Source organism: Archocentrus centrarchus, unplaced genomic scaffold (genome assembly GCF_007364275.1).
Source record: "Archocentrus centrarchus isolate MPI-CPG fArcCen1 unplaced genomic scaffold, fArcCen1 scaffold_68_ctg1, whole genome shotgun sequence".
In the NCBI taxonomy this organism is placed as follows: Eukaryota; Metazoa; Chordata; class Actinopteri; order Cichliformes; family Cichlidae; genus Archocentrus; species Archocentrus centrarchus.
The window spans coordinates 98,654-120,056 of NW_022060284.1; the positions used below are offsets into that span (position 1 = coordinate 98,654).

The 21,403-nt window shown below is 42.2% G+C and overlaps 1 protein-coding gene across 1 annotated transcript in view; it reads right to left on the reverse strand.

Annotated features, from left to right (window-relative positions):
* Positions 1–3,481: 3,481 nt before the first annotated feature.
* The window catches only part of LOC115777726 (ADAMTS-like protein 2), a 66,549-nt gene continuing 48,627 nt past the window's right edge, over positions 3,482–21,403 (reverse strand). The window contains 5 exon segments of the mRNA XM_030725689.1: positions 3,482–3,609; positions 3,837–3,981; positions 4,728–4,904; positions 5,966–6,136; positions 8,085–8,240. Coding sequence (XP_030581549.1) covers positions 3,482–3,609; positions 3,837–3,981; positions 4,728–4,904; positions 5,966–6,136; positions 8,085–8,240 — 777 coding nt within the window.

Sequence of the window (21,403 nt, forward strand, 5' to 3'; positions counted from 1 at the left end):
TTATAAAGTGCTTTATGCTTCAAAGCCCTTTTGTTAAGTTTCTAGCCCTAGGAAAAGTGAGGAAATGTGCACCACTGTGCAGTTCATTCATTCATTTACACTTCACATCACACTATAATATAGCAAAACAAGCTCAAGGAAGCCTTTCTGTTTTAACCATCATAAGATGAAGAAACAGCTACTTTTGACTGCTCCCTTATTGTCTGTAGCTCTGCATGTTTGATTTGGCCGTTTTTTGTTTTTATGCTTTCCCTAACACAACCCCAAAGGGGTTTGTGTCTCCTATGGCAATTAAACAGGGGATCCATTGTTTCTTAGGCAAATATGTAAATCAGTACACTGTGGGACCAACAGACTAACCTTTGTTAAATTGCCAAATACAGCTGGTATCAAGGAATGTTGCAGCCACTTCACTAATGGTGTAACGGGCCCTGCCTAACTGAGCCTGTGGAGATATTTGGCTGACAGCAAACCACCATCCTCTGAACAGACACAATAACTAAAAGTAGCTATCAGATATGTGCTGGCTCCTAAACTAGCAAGTCCCATTTGTGTTTTAAGAAAAAGAAATCTTCAAGCCAGACAAGTCCTGTTATGACTCAGCATTAAAATGTTCCCACAGACTTCTTTCTACTATGATCTACTCAAATGAAAGCTAAGACTTGGCACATTAATGTAGTAGCCATTCCTTCGTGTCATGTAATGGAAAACGTAACTATGCAAAGTGAATAAATTCATATAAAAAATGAGTCAAAAATGTCATTTGAACTGTTATTTAATTGAAATACATGTCAGTACCATTAGGTTTTCAGTTTATTAACAACAGTACACAAACTCCATACTTAGTTTTGTACAAAGAGGTATCAGTTATATAAAAACACACTACACAATAGTTAGGCATACACATCTTCTGAATACATTTCAACCATACTTCAAGTGTCAGGGATCATTCTGTCTGTGTTTGTATCAGCTCTCCTCTCCTCTGCCACGCACACAGACCAGAGCTGGCATCAGTTGACCTGATGAATAACCATATGCTGGCATCAGGAGCGTCACACTAAATGAAAATGTGCTATGACTAATAAATATGCTTCCATATCCTGCAGGCATGTCTGTGTGGTGCCACATGGCAGGAGGTGGAATGGAAATATAGGCTATATGTATTTTTTTTTTATTTTATTTATTTATTTTTTTACTTCCTACTTGGCCATGCCAGACACTAAAACTGAAACACATTTAAATATTAAACAGTATCTGCATTAAATATTCTACTCATGCAATATATTCAGTTGAGAAATAATTTAATAGATCTCTTCATTGCAGCGATGACCACAACAGGAGCATGCTGCTAACTGATTATGGAGGTCTGTAAGACCAGTTGACTGTTGACTCCACTTTGTCATGTGTTGTTTAGGGAAAATTTTCTTCAGGAGCTGAAACAATGAATTGATAAATATTCAGTAACACTGGTACAACAGGGTTTGCAGGTCAAATATAAAGATAATAAGAAATATGATAGGGAGGTGGAATGTTCTCGTTTATTTTCCTTACAGGACTGAAAAATGAAGCCAAAGGTGCCAAAAACTGCCACTTGCAGCTGGCTCCAAAAGGGAGTGAGCTCCCATAAACTCCATGTTAACACTTTATTGCACTAAAAAGCATGTTTAAATTCTGAAACAGAAAACTGTTTTGTATCTGTAGTTACTTCTGCCTTCATAAGTCTTAAATTTTTAATTGGCAGGTGTGCCCAATAAGGGGCCCAACATGGGGGCTCTGCATCCACATGAGATTTTGAAGATGTGGTTAAGGGGAAAAGCTCATTGTCATTATTTCAGGTGGGAATTTAGCTGCAGGTGACTTTTACTAAAGGCCCATACACACCCTTCTATTTAAAGTGGACCTTTTTCATATTTTTCTTATTTTACATATATATATATTAGGGCTGGGACTTTAACGCGTTAATTTCGATTAATTAATTACGGGGAAATTAACGCGTTAAAAATTTTAACGCATTTTAATCGCACTTTGCACCGTGGAACGTTTCTCAGTGCGCGAGTTCCCGGGGTACAGATTATATCGACGCACAATGTCCAAATTAGGGGCCACATCCTGCGAAGGACCCGGCCCACGTCTTTCGCAGCCCACGAACACCACAAAGGCCGGAAGTGAGCAGCTAGCCTTCATATCAGCTGCCGTCACCTCTGCGTAGCTCATGTCGCCTAGCAACCGTGAGTGCGAAGCACAGCTGTGTAAAAACAGCTGTTAAACGGAGAACGAACTTTTTCTCCTTTTTGTGGTTTAATTTTAAGTCTTTAATTCAAAATAAGCTGTTAAAACAAGCATAACACATTTCAACATCAAGGAATACAGCTGAGAGAAAGATTAATTTCCAACTATAACAAGTGAGACATTAATGTTGAATAAAACTATCCAGTTATGATGCTTAACTTTAATTTCAGGAGTTTATCACAGGAGCACTTCCACCCTTCGTTGGTCTGTGTAGCAGACTGGTGGGAAAATGAACAAAATTTTGAAGTTTAAGCTTATGTATATTGATTCATTCATCAACTAAACTTAAATTAATATTTCTCATGTCAAATATTGAAATGCGATTAAAATGCGATCAATTTCGATTAATTAATTACAAAACTTGTAATTAATTCGATTAATTTTTTTAATCGAGTCCCACCCCTAATATATATATATATATATATATATATATATATATATATATATATAGTTACAATGGTGATACACAGGTTCATCCATCCATTTAAATTTCAAATAAGGTATAGCATATGCATAACTAATTTCTGTGAACTAAAAGCTCAGGCTTCTGACTAAATGCTCAGTTTAAGAGGCTTTTTTTCTACTTCTGCCTCTGTATGATGTCAGTGAATGTGGATACACACACAACACTGAGCTGTGAGCAGAGGAGCCCCACCCATCTGCTATTCATACCTGTTGTTGGTGAGGGGCTGCCTCAAGGCCTGTTATAAGATAAATAAAGATTATTGTGAAATATGAATCATGCAAAGCTATTCTAGTAGAATCCAAGAATAAAACATAGAACTGGAAATGAGCATAATGGGCCTATTTTAATATTTAAAAGTCTATTGTGTCAGAAATCCTCTCAAAACAAGAAGCAACTAAAAAGATTTGTGTAGCAGTTAAGTAGGAAAAACTGACATTTACTTATCCTCAATTTCAAAATGCCTCCCATATACATTTCTTTTGTCTAATTTTTATGTGAGAACATTGCAGTTGATGTTGTAGCATCAACATAACTGACAGAATTTCATTTGAGATTATTTCAATTATCCAACTGACCCATCTAATCCCAAGTTATCTGAGGAAGTTTCTCTTCTTAAAAAACTGGCAGACTGACTTTTAGCTTCCTCTCATTATTCACAGTATCTGCTGCACAGGTGAATGTATTTCCTCTTGCTGGAGGGGTGGAGAGGGGCTGCGGTGTCCTTGACTAGGAGGCTGGAGGTCGGACAGCACGGCAGGAGTGGCAGCAGGCCTTGCTGTAGTACCAGTGGCTGCACAGGTTGACCTTAAGAGCCAGCAAACAGTTGGTGGAGGGCCGATCCTGACAGCTCTCATCTGGGACACAGACTCAAACTTAGTCATGGAAGCAAGTTCATAACAGTGGGGATCATATTCTACACTGAGTTATCTTTCTTCCAGCAATCTTTCATCTGTCTAAACTGACAAACATGAGCAACATAATGCTGAATGCAAACACACATACAGCAGCACTGTGAAAGAAAAACCTTCAGTGTGTTTGTTGAAGCTTCTAGAGGAAAACCACAGGTTTCCTTCATTGTTACCTGGAGGCTCAGTGGGGCAGGGCTGCAGAGTGCAGGTCTGTTTGGCCACCGGTTTGGTGAGGGGGTCACAACCTCGGACCAGCTCCCTGCCCTGGTAGCACTTCACGTCCCTCATCCTCACACCCACCCCACACGTCTTAGTGCACTGAGGACACATAAAGGCAGAAACACTGTTGTTAAGAAGGTCTGTTAAGAAGGTCTGAACTTCAGAAAATTGATTTAGGCCCCGTTTACACGACACTGTTTGTTTTGATGCGTTTCAGCCTTCCGTTTACACGGTAGCGTTTCAGAAACAATCTGCGTTTACACGGTGACGCGTGAAACGATGAAAACTATGTAGTTCCCATGCCAGGCCACAAGTTGGCATTAGTTTTTTTATTTGCAAAGCTTGTTTACGCAAGACGCACATGCGTGGAGGAACACAGTAGGAAGCACGGTAAATTGTTTGTTATTTACAAAATGGCCAATGTGAGGTTTTGTGTGGACTGACGATGAGGCTGGATTGCTGCTGCACACAACGCTGAATTACAAAACGGTAAAAACACAAAAAAAGCACAAGAAGCGCTCGTGAATCCGGGAGTACTGTTTATCAATTTGCGCATGCAAGGAAAACTGTTGCCATCGCAACCATAGTGCGCATGTGCCAGTCACCCATTTTCAAATCACCCTGGTTTCAAGCATTTACACAACAACACAGGCCGGTGTGTTTCTGAAACGGGAAGCTGAAACGCATCAAAACGACACCGTTTTCATTTTGAAATGGTGTCGTGTAAACAGGGCCTTAACTAACTATATATTACCTGAATTTATGCTGACTACCTCACAAAGAAGACACTTTTCAGAGTTTTTGAGAGCTTATTTCATGCTAAAACAATTTTATGTGAAGCTCACCTCAGACCATGGGGTGGTGTACCATTTGAAGCACGGCCTCTCAAAGCATGTGTTCTCTTCTTCAGGCTTCTCACTGCCTCCACACACTTCCTCATCAAAGATCTGAAACTTTCCTCCACTGATGCCGACACATAGGACAATCCTTCGCTTCACACCACGACCGCAGGTTGTGTTGCACTACAGAAAAAAACAAACAAAAAATTATCTTTGTAGTACTGTTAACATTAAAGACAACTGAAGGGACATTCTGCATTTAAAGTTTCTTCACAAAGCAGTTAGCAACTGTCAAAATATCTCATATCCTTAATTAATTAATTTATTTTTGTGTTATAATTTTCACTATACTTGTGAATTGTCACCACTCTATGAAATATCAAATGCTCTAAAACTGAGCAATACTCCCAGCGTCTGATTGCATTATTGTCCGAACCTCTGTGCTTGTAACAGTTCATTGGCTGTGGTTAGTGTCCACTGACAAGACCAGGCTGGCTTTCAGAGCAGAGTAAAATGTCATCACACAGTCTTTGGACAAGCCTCATGTTCAGACTGACTGTGAGAGGGGATGCAAATATCCCAAGTCCTGATATTTGCTGTTTTCTTTATGATTACCTTATGTAACTCTGTAAAAGCCCTCATTACCCTGTATGGGGGCATATGTGGTCTGTAACAGTATTATTGGTCGGTTCATGTCCACCTGAATGGCAGGAAACAGAGAACTTTGCCCAGACTGATTCATATTGTGAGTCCAGCTGCCTTTTCTTCTGATGGTAAATGACGCACAAGCACATGCACACACACACACACACACGCACACACACACACACACACATACTCAGCCATCCACATGATGTAAGAAAAAATGCAATTAAGATGTTAGACAGGACACTTTGCCTGAATCCCAAAGTCTAAACCTCACCGCTGAGATGGTGAGCTATAAGACGTGATGAGAATCAAGGGAGTCTGAATTGGAATATAAGACTCCTTGTAAATAACGTTTCCCAGCGGGGGCCAAAACCCAAACTTATTGTAGGGGTGGCAGGTTCAGAATATCCATTCCTATATTTATAACACACTACTGCAGGAGGCATCCAGACTAGAACAGGAGACCTCCTGAGCTGTAGTCAAACACTCTCCCACTGAGCTATACCCCCACCTTTGTTCTTTTTAATACCTTAAAATGCATTTCACGTCTGCAAGCAGTAACATCTTAATTCAGACAGTGTATACTGAGACCTCACCCTCTCCCAGTCTTGGCTCAGCCAGTGTGGAGCACAGTCTCTCTCCCCACAGGGGTGAATGGCTAGGGGCTTGTTCTCTGCTGAGCACTGGTTCTCGGGAACTACACGACCCTCCGGAGCCTTACAGTACACATGACGCACCATCTTCCCCTGGCCGCATGACCCCGAGCACTGCAACAAACAAAGGTCATGCCCAATGAGTCATGATCAAGAGGAACAAGTTCAGCTGTCGTCACAGTTATCTGCAGCCAAGTTTTGTCGCAGACAGCATGAAGTCATATCAGGTCACCTAACATCTTGGAAAAGAAAAAAGCAGCAAATAACTCAGTGTTTAGGCAGATTTGAGATTTTAAATAACATGTTACAAGAGTTTAATATTTAGTTCATCAGCAACCTGACAACAAAACCTGTACTGTAGTCACTGTATTTTTGAACAAAAAGCATCTGTGGTTAGTGTTGCTATTAAACCTTTAGACAAGGCGCTCACTAAAGGGTCTAGCCCATTCTGCTAGGTAGCTTTGCAAAGTGCAAAAGATCATCAGGATCTGTTATATATAAATATATATAACTTATACAATTTTTTAAAGATCCATCCATCCATTTTCTTCTACCTATCCTTTTCAGGGTCGTGGGGGGGCTGGAGCTGTCACAGGATGAGAGGCAGGGTACACCCTGTACAGGTCGTCAGACCATTGCAGGGCTAACACAGAGAGACAGACAACCATTCACACCTATGGGCAATTCAGAATCACCAATTAACAACACTAACTGCAATTCTTTGGACTGTGTGAGGAAACCCACAGAAACACGGGGAGAACATGCAAACTCCACACAGAAAGGCCCCAGCCAAGGTGGATTTGAACCTAGATCCTTCTTGCTGTGAGGCAGTGCTTCTCAAATGGGGGGGCGCGGTGCGCTACCAGGGGCGGCACGTCTGACCCCGGGGAACATGCTTTTTTTTGCCGTACTAGAATAAATTGAAATTGCACATCCACAGCAGTAGGTGGCAGTGGCGCTCTCATTGTCAGAGTGTGCGCAGTAAGTAATAGCTCTATGGTGCATGGTTTTTTTTGTTGCCTCTGCCGCGACTATTTATAGTCACGCCGGGAAGTGGGGGGGGCGCAAAAGGTTTTCTTCTTCCTAGGGGGGGCATAACCGAAAATAATTGAAAAGCACTGCTGTGAGGCAACAGTGCTAACCACTGTGCTGCCATTTTTAAAGTAAAATGAAATAATACAAATAAATAATAAGCTAGTTTTTTAGTAGTGTGGTTTTATCCACGTTGTTTATATTTATGAGACAGACATAATATTAAACAAATTTCCTCCCAGTACATCTGTACAGAATAAACTTTGAACACATCAGAAAAGAAAAGTTACATGTTTTCACAGTTTATAACAAATTTATAAAAACTTTTTTTTTTTTGGCCTTGCACAGTGAATTGTACTTTTGAGAGTCAAAGTGACAGCTCTTTAGTCTACTGTGTTCTTCCAAGTTGGAGACAGGGGTCGTAAATTAGACCTGTGAGTTTCCAGACTTTCATTTTGAATGGAATATCAACAACTACACCTTGTGTCCGTAAAGTAATAAAAACCCATAAATTCACATTGTGGCACTTAAAAGACAGCTGGGATAGATGAGCTGTTTTTCCAACAACCCTGAAAATGATGGAGGAATGTTAGACACAGGAAATATAATTTAAAATAAAAGAAATAAATCGTTTAACTCAGACACAGATTGTAACATTAAACCATAAATTAAGCGTCATTTCTTCACTGTCTGAGATTCCAGCCCTGCTGAGACTGGGGATAAAATATGTAGATATAGTAATATTTTAAGTTATCATCACTCATGTTCGCTGACATGCAGGTTTATGTAGAGCAGTGGTTCTCAACTCCAGGCCTCGAGAGCCAGTGACCTGCAGGTTTTAGATGTGTCTCTGCTTCAACACACCTGAGTCAAACATAGAAGTCACTCTGGAGAACCTGACTGCATACTGAGAAGGTAATTCAGCCATTTGATTCAGGTGTGTTGGATCAGGGACACATCTAAAACCTGCAGGACACTGGGCCACGAGGCCTGGATTTGAGAATCACGAATGTAGAGTACAGATACTCACAGGCCCCCACTCGGACACAGTCCACTGGCGCTCGCAGGGAGGACCAGTGCAGTTTTTGACATTCGGCGGCTTGGTCAATGGGTCACATGGTCTGGTCTCATCAGAGCAGCGGACATCACGGGTCACCTGAGCTTTGCGGCCACATTTAGCAGGACACTGCATTGAGGAGAGGCACATCAAAAGATTAATATGGGTGTTGTGAAACAGCATAAAGGTGCAGCAGGTTGGTTGCTAGAAATACATTAGATATTCTTATAAAAGACAAGATGTAAAGTAAGATGAGATAAGATAAGGTTTATTTGTCACATGCACAGTTATACACAGCACAGTGCACAGTGAAATGTATTTTGTACCTGCAACCAATAATAAGTAGTAAAAATATATAAATAAGGAGAATAAAAATAAGTAATTCACACTATACAGAATTGAATAATAGAGTAATTTACAATGTGCAATAATAGTGCAGTAGTAGTGTACTGTCAATATTATTTATTTCATTGTTTTGCATTGAAGGAAACCAAAATTATCTTGAAAAGACAAAAAAATCTCATCTCTGAATCAGCAGGAATGCAGACTAACTAATACACACTGCTCAAAAAAATTAAAGGAACACTTTTTAATCAGCGTTCAGTCATTGAAACTTCTGGGATACTGATGTGGTCAGGTAAGTAGCAAAGGGGGGTGTCAATCAGTTTCAGCTGCTTTGGCATTCATGAAATTAACGACAGGTGCACTGAGACAACCCCCAAAACAGGAATGGTTTTATGGGGGGAGGACACTCCTCATCTTTTCTGACTGTTTTTTCAATAGTTCTGCATTTGGCTAGGATCAGCATTGCTACTGATAACATGAGGCCATACCTGGACCCTACAGAGGTTGCACAGGTAGTCCAACTACTCCAGGATGGAGGATCAATGTGTGCCATTGCCAGGAGGTTTGCTGTGTCTCCCAGCATAGTCTCAGAGCATGGAGGAGATTCCAAGAGACAGGTAGTTACTCTAGGAGAGCTGGACAGGGCCGTAGACGGTCCTTAACCCATCAGCAGGACCGGTATCTGCTCCTTTGTGCAAGGAGGAACAGGATGAGCACTACCAGAAACCTACAAAATGACCTCTAGCAGCCACTGGTGTGAATGTCTTTGACCAAACAACCAGAAACAGACTTAATGAGGGTGACCTGAAGACCCAACATCTTCTAATGGGCCCTGTGGCAACTGCCCCGCACCATGGAGCCTCACTGGCATTTCCTATAGAATAGCAGAATTGGCAGGTCCACCACTGGTACCCTGTGCTTTTCACAGATGACAGCAGGTTCACGTTGAGTACATGTGACAGACGTGAAAGGGTCTGAAGAAGCTGTGGAGAATGTCATGCTGCCCGTAATATCATTCAGCATGACCGATTTGGTGGTGGGTCAGTGATGGTTTGGGGAGGCATATCCATGGAGGGACACACAGACCTCTAAAGGCTAGGCCACAGCTCTCTGACTGCCATCAGGTATCAGGATGAAATTCTTGGAACCACTGTTAGACCCTAAGCTGGTGCAGTGGGTCCTGGGTTACTCCTGGTGTTGACAATGCCCGACCTAATCTGGCAAGAGTATGCAGACAGTTCCTGGAGGATGAAGGAATTGATACCACTGACTGGCCCCCGCACTCGCCTAACCTAAACTCAACAGAACACCTCTGGGACATTATGTTTCAGTCCATCCAACGTTGCCAGGTTGCACCTCAGACTGTCCAGGAGCTCAGAGATGCCCTGATCCAGATCTGGGAGGAAATCCCCCAGATCTCATTAGGAGTATGCCCCGACATTGTCTTGGGGCTGCATGCTTAATGTTGTAATGATTTGTATTCACAAGCATCCTCCTAAATACATTTCTATTGCAGGTCATTTTTAGTCACTGAACGATCACTAGCCAAGCCAAGCCAAGTTTATTTATAAAGCAACCAAAGAAGCACACCAGCAAATTAAAATTTAAAACACACCAGTGCTAGAAAATACAATCAATTTAAAAAAATTAACACTTAATATAACAACATCAATAAAAATACAGTCATAATAATAATAAAATAAAACAATAAATAATAACTAAAAGTAACAGCAGCTCATACAGAATCAAATGCCAAGCAAAAAAGGTGAGTCTTAAGAGCAGATTTAAAAATGGCCAGAGAAGAAGCCTGTTTAATGTACGGTGGTAAAGAGTTCCAGAGTTTGGGAGTTGCCACAGCAAAGCTCTATCCCCTCTGAGCTTCCTCTGAGTCCTAGGCACATCCAGGTACAGTTGATGAGCTGATGTGAGAGCTGGGGAAGGACAGTGTAAGCAGCTCAGAAAGATAGGAGGGGCAAGGCCATTTAAAGACTTAAAAACAAATAGAAGAATTTTAAAATGAACTCTAAAATGGACGGGTAACCGGTGCAGAGAGGATAAAATAGGAGCAATAGTTCTCTCTTCCGTGATCTCGTCAAGAGCTGCGCAGCAGCATTCTGAACCAGATGAAGATGAGACAGAGGTCTGGCTGACAAGATGTACGTATGAAGAATTAGAATAATCCAGCCGAGTTGTGACAAAGGCATGGATTACTAGTTTAAAATAATCTACCGATAAAATGTTCCTAATCTTCGCCAGTTGCCTCAAGTGAAAGAAACTCGATCTCACTACTGCACTGATTTGCCTGTCCAACTTAAAACTTTCATCCATTATAAAAGCTAGGTTTGTGACAGAAGGCTTTACATGTTGCAATAATGGACCCATGTCCACACGAGGAGATCCGCCAGTGATACCAGGGCCAAAAACAATCACTTCTTTCTTTCTTTCATTAAAATTCAAGAAATTCAGAGCCATCCAAGTTTTAATTTCATCAAGACACTTCATTAAAATCTGTACAGAGTTGACTTCTTTACGATTTAGGGGCATATAGATCTTTGTATCATCCGCATAGCAATGAAAAGCAATTTTATGCTTCCTAAGAATAGATCCAAGGGGGTGTAAATATAAAGAAAACAACAGAGGTCCAAGTATCGAACCCTGAGCACCCCACACGATAAAGGAGCAGGGGATGATCTAAACTCATCTAGGTTAACACAGAAAGACCTATTGGCCAAATAAAACCGAAGACACTGCCTTTGAAACCTACATAATGCTCTAAACGAGAAATTAAAGCACCATGATCCACCCTGTCGAAGGCAACAGTCAAATCTAAGAGAATTAAGATCACATGGTCTCCTGCATCTGTAGCCACAAGGATATCATTAAAAAGATTCAGTACTATGAAAAGTTTTATAGTCAGATTGAAAGACCTCAAGGATATTATTTTCAGAGTAAGGCTTTTAATTGGTTATAGACAACTTTCTCTAAGATTTTAGACAGAAAAGGAAGCTTAGAAATGGGCCTGAAATTGGATAAAATAGAGGGATCTAGGCCAGGTTTTTTGATCAGTGGTTGAACTAATGTCTGTTTAAAAGATCTAGGAACCACGCCAGTAGACAGGCTACTATTTATAAGAGCCAGAACAAGTGGGCCTAAGACAGAAATAACCTCTTTAAAAAGTCGAGGTGGGATACTGTCAGTTGGAGAACCTGAGGGCTTTAGATGACCAATAGTCTCATAAAATGAAGATAGAGTAACAGGCTCAAACTGGTACAAAGCAGTAGAATGATAGATAGAAACTGAAGGGGCAGAAGCTGAGAACAATATATGAGCCCTAACACTGTCCACTTTATCCACAAAAAAATTGCGAAATTTCTCACATGCCTCAGGTGACGGCTCAATGCCCGTATACTAAGGGGCATTTAAAAGATTATTAATATTACATAATAAGCAAGGCTTGTGAGAGTTATGCAGAATTATATCTTCTTCTCCTGTCCCTCCTACACTTTCCTGCTCTGGGTGTCACATGTTTAGTTACTCCTCGGCCTCCTTTAGCATCAGAATCAGAATCAGCATCAGAATCAGAAGGTTTTATTGCCGTATGGGTGAACAGGTTCACAGCATTAGGAAATTGCTGCGGTACTTCATGCTTACATAAAAAACAATAAATATAAAAACTATAAGACAATGTTACAAATATACAAATTACAAATATATAGAGGTATTAGAACTATAACTATAACACAATATTACAAAATATACAGTGCAGAGAATAATTAAAAGATAAAAGAATGTAAACTATAGTCCAGTAATATGTACATCAGTGCAGACAGACAGGTGCATAGACATAGGGTCATCGACGTTTGTGGAGGGTGGTGGTAACAGTCTTAGGGTAATTGTTCATGAGTCCAACAGCAGAGGGGAAGAAACTGTTCTTATGGCGGGAGGTTCTGGTCCGAATGGACCGTAGCCTCCTGCCTGAGGGGAGAGGGTCAAAAAGTCTGTGCCCAGGGTGAGAGTGGTCGGCTGTGATCCGACCTGCACGCCCCAGTGTCCTGGAGGTGTACAGGTCCTGGAGAGATGGGAGGTTACAGCCAATCACCTTCTCAGCAGAGTGCACAACGCGCTGTAGTCTCTGTTTGTCCCTAGTGGTGGCTCCAGCGTACCACACAGTGATGGAGGAGGTAAGGATGGACTCAATGATGGCAGTATAGAACTGCACCATGGTCCTTGTTGGCAAGTTGAATTTCTTCAATTGCCGCAGGAAGTACATCCTCTGCTGGGCCTTTTTGACGACAGAGGTGATGGTGGGCTCCCACTTGGGGTCCTGGGTGATGGTAGTTCCCAGGAAGCGAAATGAGTCCACTGTGGTGATGGGGGTGTCAGTCAGGATGATGGAGGGTAGAGGGGCTGTGTGCTTCCTAAAGTCCACTATAATCTCCACTGTCTTCTGGGCGTTCAGCACCAGGTTATTGTGGCTGCACCAGGAAACCAGACGTTTGACCTCCATCCTGTAGGCCGACTCGTCCCCGTCTGAGATGAGTCCAATGAGAGTCGTGTCATCTGCAAACGTAATAAGCTTGACAGACTGGTGGTCAGAGGTGCAGCAGTTGGGGTACAGGGAGAAAAGCAGAGGAGAGAGGAGACATTCCACAGATCTGTTGGCTCTGTAGGCAAACTGCAGGGGGTCCAGAAGGGGGGCTGTGAGGGACTTGAGGTGGGACAGCACCAGACGCTCAAATGACTTCATGACCACAGAAGTCAGTGCCACAGGTCTGTAGTCATTTAGTCCAGTGATCCTTGGCTTCTTGGGGACAGGAACAATGGTAGCGGTTTTAAAGCAGACAGGCACGTGGCAAGCCTCCAGTGAGGAGTTGAAGATGTTCGTGAACAATGGGGCAAGCTCGTTAGCACAGTGTCTCAGTGTGGCAGGTGAGACACCATCTGGCCCTGGAGCTTTGCGAGCTTTGACACTCCTGAACTGCTTTAGCACATGGTCTTCCTGAATACAAAAGACTGTGGGGGTGGGGGAGGACGGGGGCTGTGGGGTGGAAGTCCTTGGTGATGCTGTTGTGGGCTCCACTGAGGTGTGGGGGGAGGAGGGGGACTCTGGGGTAGAAGTCCTTGATGATGTGGGCTTCTCTGAGGTGTGGGGAGTGGGGGAGGTTGGGGGGTGAATATTCGTGCTGGTTGTATTGTAGTTGGGACTGGTGGAGGTGTGAAGGCTGCTGAACTGACCATCAAAACGACAATAGAACTCGTTCAGTCTATTTGCAGTTTGTAGGTCGTCTGTGGAGTGGGGGGTTTTAGGCTTGTAGTTGGTAATCTGCCTAAAGCTTTTCCATACAGAGGCCACATCGTTCTCTGAGATCTGCTGCTGTATACTCTCAGAGTGATGTGATCTAGCAGTGGCCACTTCCTTGCTAAACCTGTACTTGGCCTCTTTGTAGCAGTCTTTGTCCCCACTTTTAAAAGCCGCCCTCTTCTCTATCCACAGCTGCTTCAGTTTGGGAGTAAACCAGGGTTTGTTACTGTTATAACTCACCCTGGTGCGTGATGGCACAATGCTATCCTCGCAGAAGTGGATATGCGAGGTTACAGTGTCCGTGTAATCATCCAAACTGTCACAGGCAGCCCTCATTGAGTCCCAGTCTGTAGTTTTGAAGCATGTGCGGAGCTCCTCCACAGCCTCACTGGTCCACTGCTTTGTTGTCCTCACCACAGGATTTGAGAGCTTCAGCCTCTGTCTGTACGCGGGGATCAGGTGGATCATGTCGTGGTCAGAGAGGCCGAGTGCAGCGCGGGGCACTGTGTGATAAGCCCCACTTATCGTGCTGTAGCAGTGGTCTAATGTCTTCTTTCTGGTCGGACATGTGATATATTGTTTATATTTGAGAAGTTCCTGACTCAGGCTGGCTTTATTAAAGTCCCCAAGTACGATGATAAGAGAGTCCGGGTATGTCCGCTCCATGCACAGAATCTGCTCTGTGAGCGCGCACTGGGCCTCGTGCACGTCCACATCCGGCGGGATGTAAACAGCAGCCAGTATGAATGAAGTGAACTCCCGCGGAGAGTAGAACAGTTTACAGTGAATGAAAAGATATTCCAGCGAGGGACAGCAGTACTTAGCAATCACTGTCACATCTGTACACCAGCCACTGTTGATGTAGAAGCAGACTCCTCCACCTGTAACCTTGCCGGAAAGCGCAGCTTGCCGGTCTGCACGGAGGAGATGAAATCCCTCCAATTGGAGCGCACAGTCCGGTATCTCCTCACACAGCCACGACTCCGTGAAGCATAACACACAGGATATGGAAAAGTCTCTATTCATGCTCCTCATCAGTGTCAGTTCGTCCATTTTGTTCCTAAGTGAACGCACGTTGGAGAGGAAAATCCCAGGCAAGGCTATCAACCTCAGTCTCTAGGAATAGATACTACCACCTTGTGGCACGATATGAAATTGTATCAGTTACAATAACATCTGATCATCACAGTCTGTTTGTAGCTCTGGAGGCCAGGCTTTCTGAATTGGAGACTCGGCTCCGCACCCTGGAAAATCCTGCATCTAGCCAGGCCCCTGTAGCGGGTGCGGACCATGGTAGCTTAGCCGCCGTTAGCTCCCCCCCAGCAGATCCCGAGCAGCAGGGAAAACAGGCCAGCTGGGTGACTGTGAGGAGGAAGCGTAGTCCTAAGCAGAAGCCCCGGGTACACCACCAACCTGTTCACGTCTCTAACCGTTTTTCTCCACTCGTCGACACACCCGCCGAGGAACAAACTCTGGTTATTGGTGACTCTGTTTTGAGAAACGTGAAGCTAGAGACACCAGCGACCATAGTCAAATGTCTTCCAGGGGCCAGAGCAGGCGACATTCATGGAAATTTGAAACTACTGGCTAAGGCTAATCATAGATTTGGTAAGATTGTTATTCACGTCAGCAGTAATGACACCCGTGTTACGCCAGTCGGAGGTCACTAAAATTAATAAAATTAAATTAAAATTAAAACTAACTGCATTAGAGAAACAAAAGTAAAAACTAACTGAAACTAAACGATAATGTAAAATCCAAAACTATTATAACCCTGATCACTGGCAAACGGTAAATTACCGCAAATGCTTACTCAGGCTACAATTTCAGTATTGCTAAAAAAAGGTAAGGACCCTGTACAGTGTAGTTAATACAGGCCAGTCAGTCTCCTGTGCTGTGACTATAAATTTTTAACTAAGACCCTTGCACAACGACTAGACCCAATTATTCCCACCATTATTAATGAGGACCAAACACATTTTATTCCCAGTCGGCAATCATTTTTTAATCTGAGAAGGCTATTTAATGTGATACTCTCCCCACATTCAACAGTATATCCTGAAATCATCCTAAGTCTTGACGCTGAAAAAGCATTTGATAGAACTGAATGAACCTATCTCTTTACAGTCTTAGAAAAATTTGGACTATGGCCCACTTTTTGTAGGTGGATCAAAGTTTTATACTCAATGCCAATGGCAGCAGTTAGAACGAATGGTCCAATTTCTAAATATTTTTCGCTTCACAGAGGTACAAGGCAAGGTTGTTGCCTGTCGCCCTTCTTGTTCAACATTGCAATTGAACCTCTAGCAATTGCCATTAGATCAGATGACAGGATCAGGGGTATATGTAGGGGGGGAAATAAACCATAAAATTTTGCTCTATGCTGATGACCTGCTCTTACAAATATCAGACCCAGTACAGAGCATGCCTCATTTTCTCTGCCTGTTGCAAAAATTTTGTTGCATATCAGGATATAAAGTGAATTTATCAAAATCCCCGCAATTTCTGTTGAATAATCTGGCTAGAACGATCACTTATGATTATTTGCCTTTTAAAGTCGAAAATGACAAATTTACTTACTTGGGAATAGAAATAACAGGCTCAACTAAGGCTATTTTTCAGTATAACTACAGATCTATTTTAGACCGCACTAAAATGGATTTGGATAGATGGGCAAAACTACCACTTTCCTTGGCAGGATGAATTAATACAATAAAGATGATTATACTGCCCAGGTTTCTTTATTTATTTCAAATGATTCCCATTTCTCTCCCAAAATCCTATTTTGCTCAGCTGGACCATTTCATATCTTCGTTTATATGGAGTAGAAAACAGGCATGTATAAAGAAGGCAAGTCTGGAGAGAGTTAAATTTGAGGGCGGTTTGGGATTACCTAATTTTCTGTTTTATTATTGGGCAGCCAATATTACTAAATTAACATATTGGATCGTTATGTTTGCTGACAAGAAGGGTCCAGTTTGGACCGATATGGAATTGAGAGCTACACTCCAAGTTTCCCCTATTTCAATCCTAACTGCCCCTCTTTCATTAAACATTAAAATACCTGTAATGAGTTTGAATTTGGTGGTCTGGAACTCAATTATGATCTGGAACCAGTTCAGAAAACATTTTAATCTGACAAGTATATGTAGTTTCTTGCCAGTAACATATCATCACCTTTTCCTACCATACCTGGTTTACTTTAAAGATCTTTTTCCTGATGACAGTTTTGCGTCATTTAAATTTTTGTGTGAGGAACATAATGTGCCAAATTCTCATTATTTCAGGTATCTTCAGGTTCGGAGTTTTGCCTCCAAATACTTTGTAAATTATCCATCCTTACCCTCCAGGGACTTAATGTATTCAGTTCTCAATGTGAACCCGTTAAATAAAGGAGCAGTATCCAAAATATACACATTCATTCTGAATAGTTGCCCTTATACATGGGATAAAGCCAAGGCAGCATGGGAGGGAGAAGTTGGTGAAACTATATCAGAAGATACCTGGAAAAATATACAACGAATACACACGTCCTCCTTCTGTATTAGACACAGCTTGATTCAATTTAAGGTTGTCCATAGATTACATTACTCCAATGACAGACTGTCTAAATTGTACCCTGATGTTGCTCCAACTTGTCCTAGATGTCAGTATTCACCTGTCTCCTTAGGACATATGTTTTGGTCATGTCCATCCTTGTATGGTTTCTGGGCTTCAGTCTTCCGATCACTTTCGGCAATATCAGGCAAAATACTGCAGCCTAACCCTTTAACAGCTATCTTTGGCATAGTTGGGGGTGAGTTGAAGTTCTCCCACTACCACAGAAATGCAATCGTTTATGAATCACTGCATGCCCACCGTCTGAATTGGAAGGGAAAGAACCCCCCCGCATATATACATTGGATTAGAGAGGGGATGTTGGGATTGGGCCTAGAAAAACTTAGATATACAATACGTGGGTTGGAGGATAAATATGACAAAACCTGGTTACAGTTCATACATCATATCAGAAGTTTGCCCTTTGCTCATCTTTCGCCTTGAGTGCTGTTCTGGTTCTTTTAATGCTAAGATTAATGTTAGTGCTATGAGTATAGTGGTTAAGGTACGTTAGTTTTTTTTTTTGTATGTATCTATACTGTGTTTTGTAGTTGGTTGTGATGTGTGTGTTTATCAGGATGCCACCTGGATGGGAGATTTTTTTTTTTTTTTGGGGGGGGGGTTACAATGTGTAAGAAATACTTAACTATTGATGCCAGTGTTTTTTAATATGTAAAAATGATAAATAAAGTTTAAATATGTAAACAATGTGTTGATCCACAGACAAAAAAAAAAAAAAAAAAATCAGTGTGTACCCTACATTTCTATCTCTGTGTTGTATAACCCCTAACAACCTAACAGTGTCACATTTAGGGTCCTAAGTCAAGTCAAGTCAAGTCAAGTTTATTTATAAAGCACATTTAAAACAACGACGTTGACCAAAGTGCTGTACAAGATCTGTAACCCCAAGGACTATACTAAATAAAAATAAAAATATATAAATAAATAAATAAAATAATAAAATAAAATAAATAAAAACATTAAGAACAATAAATAACATAAGAAAATTAAAAATTAAAACGTTTAAAACAAGTACCATAAAAATACCATAAAACAATCATCTAAAAGGAGGTAGCACTGCAGCCAAATGCCAAGGAAAAGAAATGTGTTTTTAATAGAGATTTAAATGTGTGTATCGTCTGAGCTGTGCGGATATGGAGAGGTAGATCGTTCCATAGCTTTGGTGCTGCTGCTGCAAAAGCTCGATCACCTCTCTGTTTTAGTCTAGTTTTAGGCCTCTGTAAGAGCAACTGGTTCGATGACCTCAGAGCTCTTACAGGGGTGTGACAGTGAAGCAGCTCAGACAGATGCAAAGGTGCCAGTCCGTTTAAGGCTTTAAAAGTAAGCAATAAAATCTTAAAATCGATTCTAAAACGGACAGGGAGCCAGTGAAGGGATGACAGGACTGGGGTAATGTGTTCATGCTTTTTTAAACCGGTTAAAAGACGAGCTGCCGCATTCTGGACTACCTGCAGGCGGCGCACAGATGATTGATCTATGCCAAAGTACAGAGAATTACAGTAGTCCAGGCGGGAAGTAATAAAAGCATGAATAACTTTTTCCAGGTCCTGCTGTGGGAGATAAGGTTTTACCTTGGCAATAACTCTGAGTTGGTAAAAACTGATTTTGGTAACAGCACTTACTTGCTTCTCCATTTTAAAACTACTATCTAAAATGACCCCCAGATTTTTCACAGCATCACGACAGTGAGGAGCCAAATGACTCGGAGTGCCAGAGGAGTAGCTTGAGGGGTCAAATTTACCAAAGCATATGACCTCGGTTTTGCTTTCATTAAGATTTAGAAAATTGTTTCTCATCCAGGACTTGATGTCACTTAGACAGTTCAGCAGGGGTTCCCATGGATCTCTGCTGTTCAGTTTGATGGGCATATACACCTGGATGTCGTCAGCAAAACAGTGGAAACAAATATTATGTTTCCTAAAAATCAACCCTAGAGGCAACATATACAATGAGAAAAGAATTGGGCCCAGAATGGACCCCTGAGGCACTCCACAAGAAAGCTTTGCTGTGGTAGAAAAACAGTTTCCTAGATGGACAGAGAAACTTCTATCAGTAAGATAAGATCTGAACCAAGTCAGAACCGTGCCTTTAATACCAATTTCATGTTCTAGGCGGGATAGAAGGATCTCGTGGTCCACAGTGTCAAAGGCAGCTGACAGATCTAGAAGTACTAAAACTGCAGGACTACCAGAGTCCACAGTTAAAAGCAGATCGTTAAAAACTCTTAAAAGAGCCGTCTCTGTGCTGTGACGCATTCTAAAACCTGACTGAAACTTTTCCCACATTCCATGTCCACTTAAAAATGCTTGAAGTTGCTTAAAAACAACTTTTTCAAGAACCTTGGATAAAAATGGTAATTTAGAAATTGGTCTGTAATTTGAAAGAACATCAGGGTCAAGGTTCTTCTTCTTGATTAGAGGCTGTACAACTGCATGTTTAAAGGCAGCTGGAACACAACCAGATGCAAGCGCACTGTTAATCAGAGCGAGGATAGTTGGTCCCACTGAATCAAAAGCCTCTTTAAAAAGGCGAGAGGGAACACAGTCTGTGGGAGAGTTTACAGGTCTCATATTTTGAATCACCTCCTTTAGTGTGGAGAGTGTGACAGGCTCAAACTGCTCAAAGACAGCTCTGCTGGGAGGAGGTGCAGATGAGTCTGTTTCAGCCTGAGGTGATGAAGGCCTGAGGGCAGAAATTTTTTCCACAAAAAATTTCTTAAAGTTTTCGCACAGTGCAGGACAGACCTTGGCTTGGTTTACATTACAGCGAGGATCAGCGAGTGAATTAAAAACACTAAAAAGAAAATGAGGCCTGTGACTGTTACTTGAAACAATGTTAGAGAAATAAGCAGACTTTGCATATTTTACTGCTTTCTGGTATTTCAATAAACAGTTACGCAGGATCTCTAAGGAGACATGGAGCTTATCCTTTTTCCACCTTCTCTCAGCGCGTCTGCACTCACGTCTGAGAGCGCGGGTTGTCTCATCCAGCCAGGGCTGGGAGGAAGGTTTGGTGCGTTTGGTTGTAAAAGGGGCAATACAGTCCAGTACAGCAGTACAAGTAGATATAAAAGAGTTAGTGAAGTCCTCGGTATTCAGGCTCAAGCAAAAATCCAAATTGCTTAAGTCAGAGTTTTTAAAAGCAGCTGCAAAATCAGCAGCGCATGAAGAGTTAACCAAGCGCACACGACGTGTAGAGGATACTCTATTTATCCCAGAGCTGGGGAGCGCTGCTGTAAATAAAACAGGAAAATGGTCCGATATACCACAGTCACGTATCCCTGTGATGCAGACTCTAAGTCCATAGGACAACACCAGATCCAGTGTGTGACCTTTTTCATGAGTGGGACCACACACGAGTTGTGTTAAGTTAAAAGAGTCAATAAGCGAGGCAAATTCTTTAACCAGCGGACCACTCTCACAACACACATGAATATTAAAGTCGCCAACAATTAAAATACGGTCATATTTTAGTATGAGACCCGTCAGCAAGTCAGCAAAGTCACCGATGAAGTCCTTCGTGCACTTCGGTGGTCGGTAAATCACCGCGCAGAGCACCAAGGGGGAAGAGTTTATCTCCAACAGCTGCAGTTCAAAGCTGGCGTACAGGTCTGCCGAGACCTGACGACAGCGAAAACTGCATTTAAATATTGAAGCAAGTCCTCCACCTTTTCCAGAGATCCGCGGGGAGCTGAAGAAAGAACAGCCGGGGGGTAAAAGTTCGGAAAAAGGTGCAGACTCACCAGCATGAAGCCACGTCTCAGTCACAAACATAAAATCCAACTGCTGTGCGATGAAAAAGTCATTGAGAAGGAAAGTTTTGTTGGCTAACGATCTAGCATTTAGTAGGGCCATTCGGATGTCCAGATCCTTGTTAGCTGAGGCCGGGGCCCGCTTCAACAGGCGAAGGTTAGCATGGTTTACGCCGCCTCCACGATCCCGCATCCTGCGCCAGGACGAGGGACGCCGAGTCTCCAGGATGACAGGTGGGACAATCGGCCTGATCCAGCGACGCCCGAAATCCACAG